We start from the raw sequence: 19300 nt of genomic DNA, 5'->3' as shown, positions 1-19300 counted from the left end.
GTGTGACAAAATGAAGTAAGTTTCGTGGACAGAAAATGCCTGCCCTGTGCAAGATTGTCCATAAGTGATAGATAGATAGATCAATAGATAGATATGCAGCGTAGGTATTACTCAGCCTGCAGCACGGGTGAACCAGTGATGCACATTATATACATAGTGTACATATTACCTATAGACCTCAAATACACAGTGCACACATTACACAACTATAAACTATGCTGCTGTATGCTTCACACATCAGATTTCACTTGCCTCATATTTGCTAGCCTTTGTCCAAAGCATATGCCTTATTCAACAGAGAGGAGGATATATGTAGGCCAGTCTTCATTTGTGACGCTCAAAAACAAGAGGCAGCTACTGAGCAAAGAATAGCAGTTTGGATCTCCTATTTCACAAAGAACTGAAATTGTTTACAAAAATTATTATCCTCGGGCCATAAGTGAAACTCAGCAATGTAACTGCAACAATGCTGAGGTCTTTTTAAATATCCCCGTAAAACTGACTGTACTCTGGCTGAGACTTGGGTAATTAACTCTTCAGCAGCCAAAAACCACAGGAAATTTCGTGTTCAAAGAGTATATTAGTGTTTCTACATGTATTTGTAACCAGTTTAAGAATACATATTCTACTATGTATAAATAATAAATTAATAATTAAAAAATACATGCTGTTATTGCACAACATTTCCTATAGGATACAGAAAGACAAAGCAAAAATTGTACAGCTGCAGCTTGGACTGGATTTCCCATTACCTTCATTCTTCATTCAATTATAATTATCAATTGTATATTTAAAATGCTCAATAGTCTCAGCATGCTAAAGGAATTGCACCTGCAAGTGGCACTGTTAGCTTAATGTTACAGGACTAAACAAACCTCCAATCTCTGAGCCAACTATCATAATTCTTTATAGATTCTTTATTGCAGGGTGGAAAGACTGGTAGAGGATGTATGAGGACTGTGGAGAGGGTGTTGTGGAATGAGTAGATCAAGCAAACGATGGCAATTAACTAATCCTGAACATCTGCAAGCTGGTGTCTTTGCCCTCCTTTTTTTGCTCTTTCCTCGTCAAATGGAGGGTGGTCTTCTTGCTGTTCTTCCTATATGTGCATTCCCCTTTGCACAGTGAGGTAGTACAAGATGCAGCACACTACCACAATGATTTCCTGACAGTGTAGGCTCAAAGCCTGCTATCAAAATGGCTAACCCAATAATAACCATAACATCATTTAGCACCCATGTGCCAGACACTTGTGCTTTTCTTACAATTTTCAACTATCCTACCATTCCGAAAAGGTGCCCCCCAGTAGCTTCAGCATAGCTGGTGGAAGGCTGCTGTTGCTTAAGTGAGGACACTTGCTTGTGGTCGGCTAACTCTGTGAGCTTAGGCATGAGAGGGCCTGGTTGCGGGTTGCAGCATCTCGGCTGCTGCTGGGGCAGTGTGGCCCAACTGACTTTCTGGCACAATGGCGGGCATTGATTGAGGGGGTAGCAAAGGGGCAGATATGCTGTCATGCCCATATCATGTGATACACCAGCCTTTCCAAGGCAGTGCAGATGCTCAAGCCCAGAGACTGAGTGGAAGTAGTTTGAGTTTGTAACAAAGCTGCAAGAGCTGGTGATGCAGATTCCTGCTGTGAGGGCCCGGCTGCAGCGCCTGTGAAGGTGACCATACTCTCCATGGTAGATTGCACTCTGATGATGCCCTGTGCCAGAATGCCACACAAGCTGGAAACGGACTCCTCCAAACTTTCAGACATGGTACGACGGATCCTTGACAGGCTTTCCATTACATCATACAATTGCATTTGTGCAGAAAACAGCTTTCTTTTGAATGCCTTGAGCCCTTGAATTCAACATCTCTGTCCTCAGCAGAGCTTGGAGCCGAGATTGCCCTCTGGTGAGCCATCTCCTGGGCTGTCTTTTCTACTACTCCCAGTTCCTGCTCGCTCGTGCTGAGTGCTTCACCAATGCCCATTAACTCACCGACTAACCCATGCAGGCTGCCAATCTCAAGTGATGGTGCTTCTTCTGGAGGATTGTCCATCTCCGACTTCTCTTCCACTGGGTCCAGGTGTTGAGAAGGACCTAGAAAAAGTGAAAAGGGACAAAAGTTAAAATGGTAGTGAAAGGCTACGTAGTAGGTGCTGACTGGCATCACTGTGCAACATAAAGTTGCCAAGCTGCTTGAATGAGTGGTTACTTGACACAAGGAAAGGGTACGAGTAATGGGCAGACACCCTGCCGATTGCAGCTCCCAGCATCGCCATCGCTGATGCTCTTCACTCTGCCCTGATGATATTTGTGGATACGAGCTCCATCTGGTTGAGCACCTACGTGCTTGCTGATTCTCCCTGTTTTTGCCCCTCTTGTATTCTGCGCCATTTTGTACTGCAGAAAGAGAGAGAATCATTTGCAAAGTGATGTGCATATGTGAGGGGCTTCCTATAGTTTGCATTCTGAGAGTGAGAAGCAGCAATTTGTGACATTTTGGTCAATAGAAAGGAAGAAGTTGGACTGTGAACTGAGAAAACATACATCAATATGCTACCAGGTGAAGGCAGAATGCTGCTGGAGCCTGTTGTAAAGGCAGCAAGCAAAAGGTTAGTGTGTGATTGGAATGAGAAGGAGAGTTGGTACAGTGTCACCTTGTAATTGGTGGAAAAGCATGTGGAGTGGGGGAGGCAAGTGCTGTGGTCGGGTGTAATACAGAGAAGTGGCGTTCGAAAGACCAGCATTCACACCCTCCAACACCGGCATACCGTGGCTGCAGTGTGTACCATCTTCAAGGCTTCTTCGACAGCACCTCCTGAAATCTGCGACCTCTACCACCTAGAAGGACGAGGGCAGCAGGCGCATGGGAACACCACCATCTGCAAGTTCCCGTTCAAGTCTCACACCATCCTGACTTAGAAATATATCGCCGTTCCTTCATCGTCGCTGGGTCAAAATCCTGGAACTCCCTCCCTAACAACACTGTGGGAGTACCTTCACCACATGGAATGCAATAACATCAGATATTTCTATTCATTTTGTTTGATAGAAATAAGTGCATAATTCCTGATCCCAAAAATAGGGCTTTAAGCATGGAGGAAAAAATAAACACTCAAAAATCATGGACTGATGAAGGGAGAAGTCTGGAAATTAGCAACTGATTATTGGCTGAAAAATCTGAAAATCGTGTTTTGAAGATCCAAAGTGGGGAAAGTACCCAAAGTCAAGGAAGAAATGACTACCGTGTTTCAGAAAGATTTTTTTTTAAAAGCACCACAGTGGTCTGAGTGGAAATACATTGGCAATTTCAAAAATCATTCCTCACACCACCTAGTGTACAAAGCCTGTAATTGTGATAGTTCACAGTTGACATAGCAAGATTGAATGGGTAATGTTGACATACCAATTTATAATAGAAAATATTAATGCAAAAATAGTGACAACAGGAAGTATGAATTGTTGACTGGAGGGTGCATGCCTTATGTTAGAGTTTAAATATAAATATAGATAGATTAGGTAGCATAACCATGTGGCTAGACACAACTGTAACCAGGACAGATGTCTTATGAATTTGGCCAAGCTGGTTGCTGGGAGCACAGAAACTCTTGGAGAAGTTGTACTGGAGTATGAGTGGGCAAGTCACAGGCGATAGTTTTGTGCATGGTCCAGCAACTCTGGTTCAGCTAGTGATAATTAACTTTTCACTTAAAATATTACATTCAAGATACAGTATTCCAGGTAATGACATTCTGTCATGTTGGCACTGATTCTGTAATAAAAGCATGGTGTAAAACAACAGCACTTACTTCATTCACAATTCACACTTGCTTAATAAACAAATACCAATCAAATTGTATGAAGTAGCATACTGACAAAGTTGTGCTCAGTGATTTGATTGTATATACATATATACAAGCAACACTAATGTTCATAGAATGGTTACAGCACAGAAGGAGGCCACTTGGCCCGTCGAGCCTGTGCCGGCTCTCTGCAAGAGCACTTCAGCTAGTCCCACTCCCCTGCCCTTTCCCCGTAGTCCTGCAATTTCTTTTCCTTCGGGTACTTATCCAATTCCCTTTTGAAAGCCATGATTGAATCTGCCTCCACCACCCTTTTAGGCAGTGCATTCCAGATCCTAACCATTCGCTGCGTAAAAAAAGTTTTTCCTCGTGTTGCCTTTGGTTCTTCTGCCAATCACCTTAAATTTGTGTCCTCCTGGTTCTCGATCCTTCTGCCAATGGGAACAGTTTCTCTCTATCTACTTTGTCTAGACCTCTTTGTTTCAGATTTCTCCTCCAGCCCCACAACCCTCCCGAGATATCTGCACTCCTCTAATTCTGGCCTCTTGAGCGTCCTCGATTTTAATTGCTCCACTATTGTTGGCCGTGCCTTCAGCTGGCAAGGTCCTACGCTCTTGAATTCCCTCCCTAAACCTCTTCGCCTCTCTACCTCTTTTTCCTCCCTTAAGGCAATCCTTAAAACCTACCTCTTTGTCTACCCTAATATCTCCTTATGTGGCTCGGTGTCAAATTTTGCTTTATAACGCTCCTGTGAAGCACCTTGGGATGTTTTACTACGTTAAAGCGGCCATATAAATACAAGCTGTTGTTGTAACTTCTCCTTTAATTCTTGTTGTGATTTTTAAATTTGGTCCCTTTCATTACCATCTTGCCAACTAGTGGAAACAATCTATCACTATTTATACTTTCATAATCATGAACACCTTTGTCAAGTTCCCTTTAACCTTCTCAGCTGTAATGTAAAAAACCCTAATGTTTCAAGTTTCTCTTCATGTCTAGCCCATCATCCCTAGTAGCATCTTAGCACAATAATCCAACTGTGACCTAACTAAAGTCTTGTATAAGTTTTTTTTTGTGTTCTATGTCTCTAGATACAACAAAGATTGTATTTGCTTACTAGCTTTTCTATGTCCTTTTGCAGACGTTCACAATGCCCATCACAATTTGCCATAGACCCAATTAGATGTCTGATATACCTATCAATTCATCCAATGAAAAGCGACGAGTTAAGAAAGTAACTATAGGTTTTTATTGGTTAAATAACAGAGCCCACCCTCGTGGGTGATCGGATCCAACAAGGAGGAATACCAGCCAGTCGACCACCTTTATACCTGGGCAAGTAGGTGGAGCCATGGGCGGAGTCAGCAGTGGTCAGCCCAGGTATAACAGCGTGACAAGAGGCGACCTCGTATAGTGATACAACAGTGTGAACAGTGATAACGATATAACAGTGATAACTATAGTGTAACGATAGTGAACGACAAAAGTGGTTTACCACATTCACCCCTTGTTTAGATTTGAGTCCGGCGGGGTGAAGTGTACTACCAGTTCTGGTAAGTCAGTCTGTCCGGAGGCCTCGTAAGCCTTTCTGATCGTCGCAGCGGCGGTGTTGCATTCTCCGGTGTTGATGCTGGTGTCTGCGTGGTCGGCGAAGGCTCGTGGGGTTCCGGCATGCCGTCTACCTGAGCTGGAATTGGGGGGGGGGGGGGGTAAAGGTGGTGTCTCCGGAATGCCCGAGGGTGCGAGGTCTCGTAAGGAGACTGTGTCCTCCCGCCCGTCCGGGTAAGCCACATAGGCGTACTGGGGGTTGGCGTGCAGGAGGTTCACCTTCTCGACCAGGGGGTCCGTTTTATGGGTCCTCACGTGCTTTCGCAGCAGGACGGGCCCCGGGGAGGTCAGCCAGGTTGGTAGTGTGGTTCCCGTAGTCGACTTCCTGGGGAAAACAAACATTCGTTCATGGGGGGTGGCGTTAATGGCAGTGCAAAGTAGTGACCGGATGGAGTGCAGAGCTGCCGGGAGGACTTCCTGCCAGCGGGAGGTTGGGAGGCCCTTAGACTTTAAGGCTAAGAGGACGGCCTTCCATACCGTCGCGTTCTCTCTTTCTACCTGGCCGTTCCCTCGGGGGTTGGAGCTGGTGGTCCTGCTTGCAGCAATACCTCTCGCTAGTAGGAACTGACGGAGTTCCTCGCTCATGAAGGAGGAGCCCCGGTCACTATGTATATAGTTTGGGAACCCGAACAAGGCGAAGAGGTCGTTCAGGCATTTGATGACCGTGGTACTGGTCATGTCTGGGCAGGGGAAGGCAAAGGGGAAACGGGAGTACTCATCAACGATGTTGAGGAAGTACACATTACGGTCAGAGGACGGGAGGGGCCCCTTAAAGTCGATGCTCAGGCGCTCGAAGGGGCGGGTGGCCTTGATCAGGCTTGCTCTGTCCGGCCTAAAGAAGTGTGGTTTGCACTCGGCACAGGTCTGGCAGTTCCTGGTCATGGTCCTGACCTCCTCGATGGAGTATGGCAGGTTGCGGGCCTTAATGAAGTGGTAAAGTCTGGTGACCCCGGGGTGGCAGAGGTCGTTGTGGAGGGTCTGAAGTCTATCACTTTGCGCGCTGGCGCATGTAATTCGCGACAGAGCATCAGGGGGATCGTTCAGCTTACCTGGCCGGTACAAGATATCATAATCATAGGTGGATAGTTCGATTCTCCACCTCAATATCTTGTCATTCTTGATTTTGCCCCTCAGCTTGTTATTAAACATAAAAGCGACCGAACGCTGGTCGGTGAGGAGGGTAAATCGTTTGCCTGCCAGGTAATGCCTCCAGCGTTGTACCGCCTCCACAATCGCTTGGGCCTCCTTCTCGACCGACGAGTGTCGGATCTCAGGGCCCTGTAGGGCCCTTGAGAAGAAGGCCACTGGTCTCCCCTCCTGGTTAAGGGTAGTGGCTAGGGCGAAGTCGGATGCATCGCTCTCCACTTGGAAGGGGATGGACTCGTCCACTGCGTGCATTGTGGCCTTGGCGATGTCTCCCTTAATGAGGGAGAAGGCTGCGCACGCTTCCTCCGTAAGGGGGAAGGATGTGGACTTCATGAGGGGTCTGGCTTTGTCTGCATAATTGGGCACCCATTGGGCATAGTAGGCGAAGAGCCCCAGGGTTCTCTTCAGAGCCTTTGGACAGTGGGGGAGGGGTAGCTCCATGAGGGGACGCATTCTTTCGGGGTCGGGGCCGATGACTCCGTTCTCTACTACACAGCCGAGGATGGCAAGGCGCGAGGTGTTAAACACACATTTCTCCTTATTGTAGGTGAGGTTCAGCCGTTGGGCCGTACGGAGGAATCTCTCCAGATTAACGTCATGGTCCTGCCGGTCGCGGCCGCAGATGGTGACGTTATCTAGGTAGGGGAACGTGGCATGCAGCCCGTTCTGGTCAACCATCCGGTCCATCTCCCTTTGGAAGACCGAAACCCCGTTGGTGACGCCGAAGGGAACCCTAAGGAAGTGGTAGAGGCGGCCGTTCGCCTCGAAGGCTGTATACTGGCGGTCCTCAGGGCGGATAGGGAGTTGGTGATAGGCCGACTTAAGGTCGATGGTGGAGAATACCCGGTACTGCGCAATCTGATTGACCATATCAGATATGCGGGGAAGGGGGTATGCGTCCAGCTGGGTGTACCTGTTTATGGTCTGGCTGTAGTCGATGACCAGGCGGTTTTTATTGCCGGTCTTAACGACCACGACCTGGGCACGCCAGGGGCTGGTGCTCCCCTCGATGATGCCCTCCTTTAGGAGACGCTGCACCTCAGAGCTAATGAAAGCTCTGTCCCCGGCGCTGTACCGCCTGCTCTTGGTCGTGACGGGTTTGCAGTCGGGGGTGAGGTTAGCGAACAGGGAAGGTGGCGGGACCTTGAGGGTGGATAGGCCGCAGGTGTTACGCGGTGGGCGGTTTAAAATCTGTTGGTTGTCGACTGTGAGTGGGGGGAGGGGTCCGCCGTATGCTAGCGTGACGCTTTGGAGGTGGGATTGGAAGTCTAGCCCTAGTAGGACGGCGGCGCATAGCTGGGGAAGGACGAGGAGTTTAAAATTTTTATACTCCGTACCCTTAACTGATAGGGTCACAACACAGTAGCCGCTGATGTCTGTGGCGTGGGATCTCGATGCCATCGAGATCCGGTTGCGCGTTGGCAGGACAGGGAGGGAGTAGTGGCTCACCGTGTCTGGGTGGATGAAACTCTCCGTGCTTCTGCTGTCGAACAGGCAGGTCGTGGCGTGGCCGTTTACTCTGATGTCCATCATTGACTTGGACAGGTGATGCGGGCGGGCTTGGTCCAGCGTGTCGTCACGGAGGCTAGTGTATGGCTGAGCGAGTCGTTGTAGTCTGCGGGTGAGGCGGTAGTCGGGGCTAGAGGCACGGTGGCGGTCGAGCGTGGTGGGTAAAATGGCGTCTCCCACGAGGTTGGACAAAATGGCGGCGAAGATGGCTGCCCCCGTAACTCACATGAGGCACTGCTGGTGTCGGTTGCCTGTATCAAAGATGGCCGCCCCATGACTCACATGTGGGGATGCTGGCCTCTGTTGCCTTGAAGGAAGATGGCCGCCCCCACAGCTCGCATGAGGCACTGCTGGCCTCTGATGATCCACCTCTGCAGGCCTTAGCGAATTGGCCTTTCTTCATACAGTTTGAGCAGGTAGAGTTCCTGGCTGGGCAGCGCGACCTCGGGTGTTTCGCCTGGCCGCAGAAGAAGCAGCCGGCGGCCCGATCGCGGGGGTCCGATGTCGGAGCCGGTACCGGGGGTGGCGGTCTCGATCGGGTCCGGGACGCCGACGCTGAGGTAGGTCCCAGGGGGGGTGCTGCGGGGGGTATCGCGGTCGGGGTCGGTCCCAAGTCCCAGGGTCGCGAGTTACAGTACCTTGAGTATGCCTCGAGGTCCCGATGGGCCACTTCTAGAGAGAGAGCGAGGGCTGCAGCTTTGTCCAGGTCGAGGTCCCTTGCTTCCAGTAGTCTTTGCCGTGAGTAGTCGGACCGCAGGCCTTTCACGAAGGCATCGCGGACATTGTCTTCAGTATTTTCTGCCGCCGTTACCGCTTTAAAGTTACAGTCTCTGCCGAGTGCTTGTAGCACCCGTAAAAATTCCTCCACGGGCTCTCCTGGCTGTTGCGGGCGGGATCTTAGGAGGTGTCTGGCATACATGGAATTTACCGGGGTTTGGTACTGTCTTTTCAGCCGGTTGATGGCGTCCTCGTATGTTTTGAGGTCCCGGATGAGTGCGAATACTTTAGGGCTCACTTGGGCGTTCAGAACTCTTAGCATGGATTTCTGAGGCACGCCGGATTCTCCCAGGTAGGCTTCGAAGCAGCTCAGCCAGTGTTCAAAGTCGAGGGCTGAGTTTGCTGCCTGTGGATTTAGGTCCAGGTACGGTGGTCTGAGGGCTCGCAGCCAGGCAGGCTGCTGTGGCTGTTGTAGCTGGGCGTCTGGCTGGTCGCTTGGCTGGTCGTTTGACTGTCCAGGTGTCGACATTTTTAAAGTTTAGCCAATAAAATTGATACACCTATCAATTCATCCAATGAAAAGCGACGAGTTAAGAAAGTAACTATAGGTTTTTATTGGTTAAATAACAGAGCCCACCCTCGTGGGTGATCGGATCCAACAAGGAGGAATACCAGCCAGTCGACCACCTTTATACCTGGGCAAGTAGGTGGAGCCATGGGCGGAGTCAGCAGTGGTCAGCCCAGGTATAACAGCGTGACAAGAGGCGACCTCGTATAGTGATACAACAGTGTGAACAGTGATAACGATATAACAGTGATAACTATAGTGTAACAATAGTGAACGACAAAAGTGGTTTACCACAATGTCATTAACAAATTTTGATATACATGCCTCAATTCCTAAGTCCAGATAATTATATATGTAGTAAATAAAGACCCATGTGAAACACCACTTACCACATCTTAGTACAAGAAACTTATCCTCCCCTTTCCTTTCTGCCTTCCAACCATGTCTCTATCCATTTGGCCACATTCCCTTTAATTCAATGTACCATTATCTTTGCTATAAGGCACTTAACTTACGTGAAACCTTAAAATGCTTTGTGAAAATCCATTTAAGTCACATTGACTGCCATTTCCTTTATTCTTTACTATTTCTTCAAAGTATTCTATAAGGTTAGTTGTCCTGCCTTTCAGAAATTCATGTTGACTAACATTGATTAACTCGTTTCTCTAAGTGCTTGGCAATTTCATCCCATATTATAGACTCTAGCAGTTTGCCAACAACTAAAGTAAGACCCAACTGGCCTATAATTTCCTGGCTTATTCCTGTCTTATTTTTTGAAGAGGGGGAGTTACATTTGCCATTCTCCAGTCCTCTGGCAAAATTTTGGAAAATTATAGACTGAGTGAAATCTAATAAAATGAATGGCCATGGTAGGCAAATCTTACTTTTTAAGTTAACTTTATAAACTGAAGAGTATTATAAACTGAAGAGTATTTTTGGAAGATAATTATCAAGGACCTGCAGAAAAGCTATATACTGTATATGTATTGACCTTTAAAAATGTGATTGAATAGTCTTGGTTTAAAAATGATCCCGAATTACCTGAGTGGGCAACGGTCTGTACAATGTACTACTAAGCCATACAGACCAGAAGGTCCCAGGTTAGTTTCCCAGATTCTGCCGAGTTAGCTCGTCTCAACCAGGGAAGCAGATGTGGCACTACAATTGGCCTCACAGGATTTGGCTCATTGGTGATGCCCTCTATGTCCAAATTGCCTGCCAACATTCATTATTTAGGTTCACACTATAGAATTGTATGTTAGCAAGAATCATCCCCTTTAGGATAGGATAGTAAATAAAGGGAGAAAACTACGTGCAGATTGTTCCGACCAAACGAGGACTCATCTATCACCCAGCAATGACATTGCAACTGCAATAAACAGGTGCATGGAGCTACAAAACAGTAAATTGCTGAAAATATTTATGGTATTTATTGCTTTTAATGTATAAATATGTTCTATTTTCTCTCAAGCATTGTACTTTCCATTTGTTTTGTACAGTACAGGGGATATCTTCTTTGGTTACTGACCACCACTTTATTCACCTGTGTGTATAGTATAAGACATCTGCTGCAAAGCAATGTTTTCATAACAGAAACATTCCAAATGATACCATGCTGTTAAAACTGTACTGAAGCAAAGCTGCAGAAGACAATCCAAGGTGGCTAATGTCACCAAATCAGCCACCAAGATGTACCGTTGGCCATAACACAAAGCTGTTAAAAAATCTTAGGTGTTGTACGGTTTCTGAATGGGGACAGTTAGACTCTTTGGTACTATATGGAATGACTGCTTTTAATTACTGTGAATATTACTCGGTTGTCTTTCCTTTATTCCTAAAACTCAGTGAGGGAAAGTAATTCAAGAAACTCAGGACAATATTACACCTTAATGATGAACGCTCAAGACTGGGAATTAACAGGGCTGCGAGAGAGCAGTCCAGATTGTTTTCTGAGCAACAAACTGAATTATAGAGACGACATAACATGCTATTTCAGTGCATTTATGGGCCACAGAAGGAATTAAAGATTGATTCTGATAGCTGAAATCTTACTTCAGCACAAGAAGCACTATGCTGATTGTTCTGGGGTAGTTTAAAGAGACCTTGTCCATATTCCATTTTCTATTTCTGTTATAGGGGAAATAGGGTTTGTTCATCATATGACCCCTTTTATATAAGATGACACTTTTTTTTGTTTCTTTTGAAGCATCGATTTTATCACCTCAATGAAGACAGTCATATAGGGAGTGTCACAGAGCAGCACCGCTGCAACTTTTGCCTTGTGTTCCCAGAGTCCGGGTACTAGAATGATGAGTTATGATTGGCTGAATTACCTTTTCTCATCTCTGACTTTTCTTGTGTTCTTGACAGTGAGTTAGTTGCAAGCTATTTGACTGCGGGCAGTATGAGTGGTCAGCTCAATTCAGTCAACATCTACACATGCACACTTGCAGTAGGGGCTTGTTGGCTAGCAGTTCGAGCAGGAACCATAGCCATTTCCCCCTGTACTCTCAAACTCCAAGAGTACTGATGCCAATTGTAATGCTTTACTGTTGTTTTGATTGAGATCAATACAGGCTGGGGATCCAACCTGGGGATTTCCTGATCTGCATGACTCAATTACTCACTGCCTGAACCCACTGAGCTATTGAGGGAGCCCTTGCATGCCATTTTTATACTGTAATGTTGCCTACAAAGAAAAGTGTGCCATCAGAGGCAACCCTGTAATTAATGAACCTAGCGCTAGTACCATAAGTAGCACAGAAATATTTCTTTAGTGGCGATTTCATTGGGTGCCTCTGATAAGTGTCAGTGGTGCAAAGCTAAATGATTCCCGCTGGCACTTCTTGCCTCCAGTTATGCCATCTTGGGGCTAACCTCAGCCTGCCCACAGACCAGCAATGCTGAATAATCAGAATTCTGATGCTGCTCTCCTGGAGAAGGTCTTGCACCACTTGGTTTTAATATTCTCTCAAGTCAGATTGCCAACCTAATTTCCAAGTTATACAACCACTTTAGCATTGATGTACATTCATAACTGTTTGGCATTCATATGAAGTGGTATTATAATGACACTGCAGAGAACAGAATATTTTTTTAAATCTTAATCTGGTACCTGTACTTTTCACCCAGTATCAGGATGGTACTGTATCTGTTTAAGTTGGTCATCTTTGCTGATGTATATCTCTGTAATAATTGTATTTCTGTAATGTTGCCCCAAGGCCTTCACAAAGTATGCTTTGAAAGCCCAAGGAGTTAACCTTGCTATAACATTTAAGAAACAATTCCCAATTGCAAAATTGTTTTAGTGCTGAACTGTTTCAGGTTCATGATTAGAATTTTAACCTGTTAAACTTTTCTTGTTCTATTTCTGGTTACTTTGTACACATCAATATGGGACAAATAAAGTTTCTTTGCTTTATAAATCTTTTTGAAATTTTGCGAAAAGGACAGAAATTAATTTTAAATTATGGACAGCTGCCGTTTGAGACGAGTGTGATCTTGGGTAAATTGTCTTATCACTGAAATAGTTATTGATGTTTTGCAAAAGGCAAATTCACAGGTAAAACAGGTAAAACATGTTGCTTCAGCGTTCTTATGAAGTGCCAACAAGCATTTGAATTGTATAAGCAACTTTCACCGCATCTTGACAGTTTTGCTGTGGAAACTCAACCGTCCAACGGAACGTCACCCGCCCCAAGCCATTTCTAAGCGTCTTGGCTCAGATGCAAGAGGCCCATGTCCCAGAACCGCAGGCTAATGGAACTTTGGAGGAATTGGAACGTGACATACTGGAGAAAGTTCTCCACTTTATTTCTGTTTGTAAAATTTACCTGGTTCAGATTTTTTTTTTTTATTTACTAAGAAAACTTTTGCAGACTTGCAGGTGTTCACTTAAGAATGAAGATTAATGTGAGCAATTAGGGCATTTGTCAGTTTAAAAATACAGCTGTATTCTTCAGTACTGTTTTGCATTTTCAACAGAATGTTTAGGGATCGCTTTTTTCCAATTCACTATCTGTCCAGCAAGTCTGTTTATTATTTAACATTGTGCACTTCACCTATTCTGCTTAGTATCAACTTAACATAGGTCTGTTTGTAGTCTCTGGCTGTACCAAGATATATGATTAGTTATCTGTTCATGTGTACCAGAATGTATACCAAGTCTGCCCGTACTGTAACTTGCAGGAAAGACATCCTAGTCAGATGGATATATTAACTGTTGATTGCTGGATTAGTAAACTGAGCAACAGGTACAGCAGGCATTATACAAAGATTTAAAAATTTAACTGCAACCTGAGCAATGAAACAATATCTAAGATTGTTTGTGAAATATTTTTAGTTTCTGATGGTTTGCAAGAGCTGATTTTGAGGTAAAGACTCACCCTTGAATCAGTAGGTGGCATCATGGATTACTTGCATTGGAGGCAGTTCAGAGACGATTCACTAGGTTAATTCCAGAGATGAGGGGGTTGACTTATGAGGAAAGGTTGAGCAGGTTGGGCCTATACTCATTGGAATTTAGAAGAATGAGAGGTGATCTTATTGAAACATATAAGATACTGAGGGGGCTCGACAAGGTAGATGCAGAGAAGATGTTTCCCCTCGTGGGGAAATCTAGAACTCGGGGGCACAGTTTTAGAATAAAGGGTCGCCCTTTTAGAACTGAGATGAGGAGGAATTTCTTCTCTCAGAGGGTCGTAAATCTGTGGAATTCTCTGCCCCAGAGAGCTGCGGAGGCTGGGTCATTAAATACATTTAAGGTGGCGTTAGACAGATTTTTGCAAGATAAGGGAGTGAAGGGTTATGTGGAGCGGGCAGGGAAGTGGCTTTGAGCCCAAGATCAGCCATGATCTTATTGAATGGCGGAGCAGGCTCGAGGGGCCAAGTGGCCTATTCCTGCTCCTATTTCTTATGTTCTTATAACCTATTACCTGTAATTGGAGTTCTTTTTGTTATTTCACTGTGGTATTTGTCATTGTATTATGAAGACAATTCCATTTCCAGCTCATCACAAAAGCCTTAACCCAACAATTTGCAGGCCACAAGTTCATTAATTGTGCATAGGGACTAGTTTTTAGATTTATGAATATTATATATACACAAACCATTGTGACAAAGAATATGTACATTGAATTAGCTAGTAGCCCTTATATAATATTGCAAAAGTATATATTGACTATTCTTTTAATAAAACCATTTCTTAAATTACACTAGATGAACAACATCTCTGTTTATTCTGATCCATAGAACATTAGCTACAGTGGTAGATCTTCCATTACTATCAGATGTTTGTAATTCTGTTTGAATCAATGACATGAATGTATCTGATGGTGATTAGCCAACTTGCAAAATCATTATAAACTTGGTGACCTCGAACATTCTGTCCAGATATTCCATATTGCCTTTTTGGCAGATGACCGTAGAGCCTTATTAAAACAGTAGTTCAGACACAGAATTAGTGGTTGGACTATGATGTAAGGTGGTAAATACCATATAATAAAAACAATTGACTTAGTTTGACCATCTTTTGTTTGGCCATCCTGTTATTTATTTTGGATTCTATACTGCATATTATTTGTCCCAAGTGCCCTATAGATATTAAGTACATTATGTTTCACTATAATATGCTTTATTGACTTCCAGATTTGTTATAGGCTACAAACCTAATTTGTTTTGATTTGGAGTTTGTTCAATTTCTTTATTCTGTTTTAAAACTTTTTACCCATCCACCCAAAAGTATTGATGCATCATTCCAAACTAATAGACCTATTTTATCTTTAACCGTTCTTCTGCTTCACTGGTAGCTACTAATCATAGTCACTGAGTCAATGGCACAGAAGGAGGCCGTTCGGCTGATTAAGTCTGCGCCAGCTCACTGCAGAGCAATCCAGTCAGTCCCACTCCCCCGCTCTATCTCTGTAGCCCTGCAAGTTTATTTCCCTCAAGTGCCTATCCAGTCTCCCCTTGAAAACATTGAGTGTCTCCGCTTCCACCACTTCCATCGGCAGCGAGTTCCAGGTCTTCACCACTCCCTGCGTAAAAAAGTTTTTCCTCACATCCCCCCCCTAGATTGATTTTAATGTCTCTTGGTACCAACAGTTTGTCTATTTCGTTCTTGAATCTCCTTTATATAACCTAAAGAATTCAGAAGTTTTGTTAGTTTCATTATAAATAAGCCAATTAGCTTGGGCCAGATTTGTATGGCAGTAAACTCTTTCACATAAGTTTTATTTTAAAATTAAGACAGAAAAGTTTTTTTTGTTCTGTGAAGAATAAATCTTATTCAGTGGTATGAAGCACGTGCAGGTTGGTGCCAGAAAATAAATAAGAAAAAAGACTACATTATATATTGCCGTATGACATTTCTTGGTATGTCTCAAAGTACAATCATCTACAGTACTTTGAAGTGTAGTAACTGTTCCTATGTCAGGAAATGTGGCAGCCATTTTGCACACAGCAAGTTGCCCCACAATTTCATGACTTGAATGACCAGTTAATCTATTTTAGTGGTGTTGGTTTAGGGAGGAATTTTCACTAGGAGAACTCCCTGCTCTTCTTTGAATAGTGCCATGGGATCTTTCATATCCACCTGAATAGGCAGACAGGACTCGGTTTAATGACTCATCCAAGGATGGTACCTTGGTACCTCCAACAATACAATATTTCTTCAGTACTGCACTAGTGTGTCAAGCTAGATTGTGTGTTAAAGTTCTGCTCTATTGGAAAGGATGGAGGTATATTTTATTTTTCTTTCATTTGCTATGATCGGAGGTCTAGTGCTGCTCTGCCACCTTCATAGTACCAGTATTTGCAGCATAGAGCAAAAGCACGTACCAAAATACTACTTTATAAGCGCTACATTAGTAGGCTCCTTTCTCCCCTGTAATAGAACACCGAAAATCTCCTGCATCATATTAACCACTTTAATGTGAATGTTAAATTAATTTGCAACTGGTTTATAGTTCATGACAATTTGATGCATTGAATACCAATTTTATTAAAAGTGAAAAATAATTTTTGTAACTATTAATTGGACTTCTTACAGATTCATTGTTTTGGAATTTATTTACATTTTTAAACTTGCCTACTTGATGGTATTAAGAAATACTCTTAAAACCATAGCTTGAAAAAGTCATAATTTTAATAAGTTCTACAATGCAATTTTGCACCATATAGTCTATTTATTCCACCCACAGGTAATAGTACACCACTTGTCACTTTCTTGATAGCTCTCCCATTCATTTTCATTACAAAATATCTGTTAGTTAAAGGGTACTGGTTTTAGTTATTGCAAGACACAAATATATTGGTACTTTTGTTGCCATTTTTCTGTATTGACTTGTCTGTCTTCTGTATTGTCTAAAGAGGACCTGCTTTCTTTTTAGGACACACAGCCATTTGCCAATGCTCATGAAGTGCTGTCCCGTTCTCGGTCACGTGCCAACGTGTTGAATAAAGTTGAATATGCACAACAGCGCTGGAAGAGACAAGTTCAAGAACAGCGGAAATCGGTCTTTGATCGCCATGTTGTCCTCAGCTAAAAACACTGCCTCTGAAGAATATACAGGAAAACAGGAAGAGAAAAGTCAGTGGACCTATAGAAACAATCTGACTGATGATCTTCTCTATGGTCCTACCTGCTCGTGGAATTCCTTTTATCTTTATCGCCTCAATGTTAGTTCTTTGAGAAAATAGTATAGTAATCATGCTAATAGTTTAATATTCTCTTGATATCACGATTTTCATTTAATTATTTTAGTGATAGTTTTCCCTCTAAATTATAGTATAGTTGTGGAACAAATGCCACAAGATAACAAGCTAATTATAAAATATAGGTAAAAGTTAATATTTAATATTTTTTCCTGGATGCATTAATTATGGTGCAGTTACAAAAAAATAATTTGGTAATAACACAGGATAATGACAGAAGGCTAAAACTTGCAACTCTTGATATAATCACAGAATGACTGTTAACAAAATTCATTCTTTGCTGAGCTCTCCCAGCACTCCCTGTCCTAGAGGAAGTGCCTAAGATTTTTGTTGACACCCAACACCTCCTTTTCATTTTTGTTTTTAACTTGACGTTTTTTAATGAAGTAGTGAAGCCTAAAGATGACAACTGTAAACATGATTATGAAGATAACTGATCAAACATTACAGGAGTATGTGTCACCCCCCTGCCAAGGAACTGTTTGCAGCTAATTTGATCTAGTGTAAAAAAAATTAAATGCAACACCTACTGCTGCACTGATGAAAAGAGTTAGTTTTGATCATTGTTGCAGACCCAAACATTACAGAAATAGACTAATAACTTTTTGAAAAATGGTGCTAGGGTATGATGCACCTTTTACAGCTATTTGTTTACACCAGTGTTGGTTCAAAGTGCCTGTTTCCATTGTACAGTTAAAAAAATTGATTTTGCAGTTTATCAATAGTCTTAGATTTTTTTTATCCCCAATTTTTCTCCCTTTCCTTCTCTCCTGAAGGCAGCGACTCGGTCTGGGGCACAGTTCCATTGGTGCCAGCAACTACCTTCCTCTTACATTGCTCAAATGTTGGCCAAGACATTGTATTGGTAAACTATTCCACTGTGGGAAGCACCATAGCCAAGCTCAACCCTGTCCACACCTAATATCCATGTGCACTCTCTGGTAGAGTTCACTGGATACTGGTTAAGAGCACTCTGGCTAATCAATTCCCCCCCTTCCCCCAGCTGATGGGCATTGAGACCAGATGTAGTGTCTCTTCCCCTCACCCCCTCCCTTATCACATCACAGATCAGTAAAATCAACACAATCCAGAGACTGAACTGGAGATCTTTCTGGTCTGTATGATTCAGCACCGTGACATACAATGTATTTACCCAAGAGGAGCCCTGGCCTTATCGTGTAATTAGATGTTAACACAATGATGGTCTGTTTTTATTTTATACTTTATGGGATTTAAGTATTCCTCTGTCAATCTCTGTGAAATACACTATTCCTGGTCAGATGGCGGCTGGGCTAGCAAGTTTCTGTCTGTACTGTTTTGCAGCCAGCTGTCAGGGGCTATTGGAGTACCTGAAGTTATTTTGCCTCTTCCTTTCCTTTAGAAAGGAGCATTACTCCCTCCACCCTCTATACACATACAATAGCGCAACTGAAACTAACTTGCCAAGTGGGGAAAAATGGGCATCAAGGCTTGTTCTATGTGTAGCATGTTACAGTTGTGTGCTGCACCAACACTTCAGTCTAATTTTAACTGTTCAATGTCTGCCACACAAAGTTGAAAGAAAAAGTTTACTTCTAAAAACACATTTGTGTTTTTTTAAATTGGTAAACTCATATATTGCATTCTGATGAGTCACTGAATGGCTGCTGGCGTGTTTAAACTTGGGATCAAAACAGATCATGCCACAAAAAGGTTTATAAGAAGTACTACATTGATATTCACTACATTATGAAAAGTCAATGGCTATTATTCCAAACAGTTAAATACTATTTGCACAATTAATGATTAAATATGTGGGATTGTATAGGAATTGATTTTTGTTTTTTTTACACACGTTCAGTATTTAAATGGAACAGACTAGAGCCCTTTAAATCATGCTGTATTTCTCTCCCAACCACCCCGGCCTCCCTTCTCTATCCAAATGATACAAGTGTGTATAGTCTGGGGCTTCAATTTTGTTTTTATAAGCTATAATTCATAAATTAAAAAACTCTGACTTTTAAATTCTGACTGTTTATTCATGTGCAATGGCATATATAATTATATCTTTGTGCAAAATACCCCAGGTAAGTGAGAAAGCAAACTTACAAGGGGCTCATGTCCAAAACTGATAGAAATATTAGGATACATTGTTGTACAGCACATAAAAGTAGATCCAGCACAGGTACAAATTGTATGGTTATTAACATTTCAATTCCCTAGTTCAGAGTTGCTATCATTTTGAAATGCCTCATCTTTTTGTTTTA

The 19300-nt window shown here is 43.4% G+C and overlaps 1 protein-coding gene across 4 annotated transcripts in view; it reads left to right on the top strand.

Annotated features, from left to right (window-relative positions):
* tmem9b (TMEM9 domain family, member B) overlaps window positions 1–19058 on the top strand; it is a 70390-nt gene extending 51332 nt beyond the window's left edge. For all 4 annotated transcript variants that reach the window (XM_086007959.1, XM_086007958.1, XM_086007957.1 and 1 more), the window contains one exon: window positions 16730–19058. In XM_086007959.1, coding sequence (XP_085864085.1) covers window positions 16730–16885 — 156 coding nt within the window. In that variant the 3' untranslated portion in view covers window positions 16886–19058. The remainder of the gene's footprint in view (window positions 1–16729) is intronic.
* The last annotated feature ends 242 nt before the right edge of the window (window positions 19059–19300 follow it).

Source organism: Somniosus microcephalus, chromosome 15 (genome assembly GCF_052327205.1).
Source record: "Somniosus microcephalus isolate GS21.2 chromosome 15, FLI_Smic_1.0, whole genome shotgun sequence".
Taxonomy (NCBI): Eukaryota; Metazoa; Chordata; class Chondrichthyes; order Squaliformes; family Somniosidae; genus Somniosus; species Somniosus microcephalus.
This window is presented reverse-complemented; position numbering and strand designations above follow the sequence as displayed.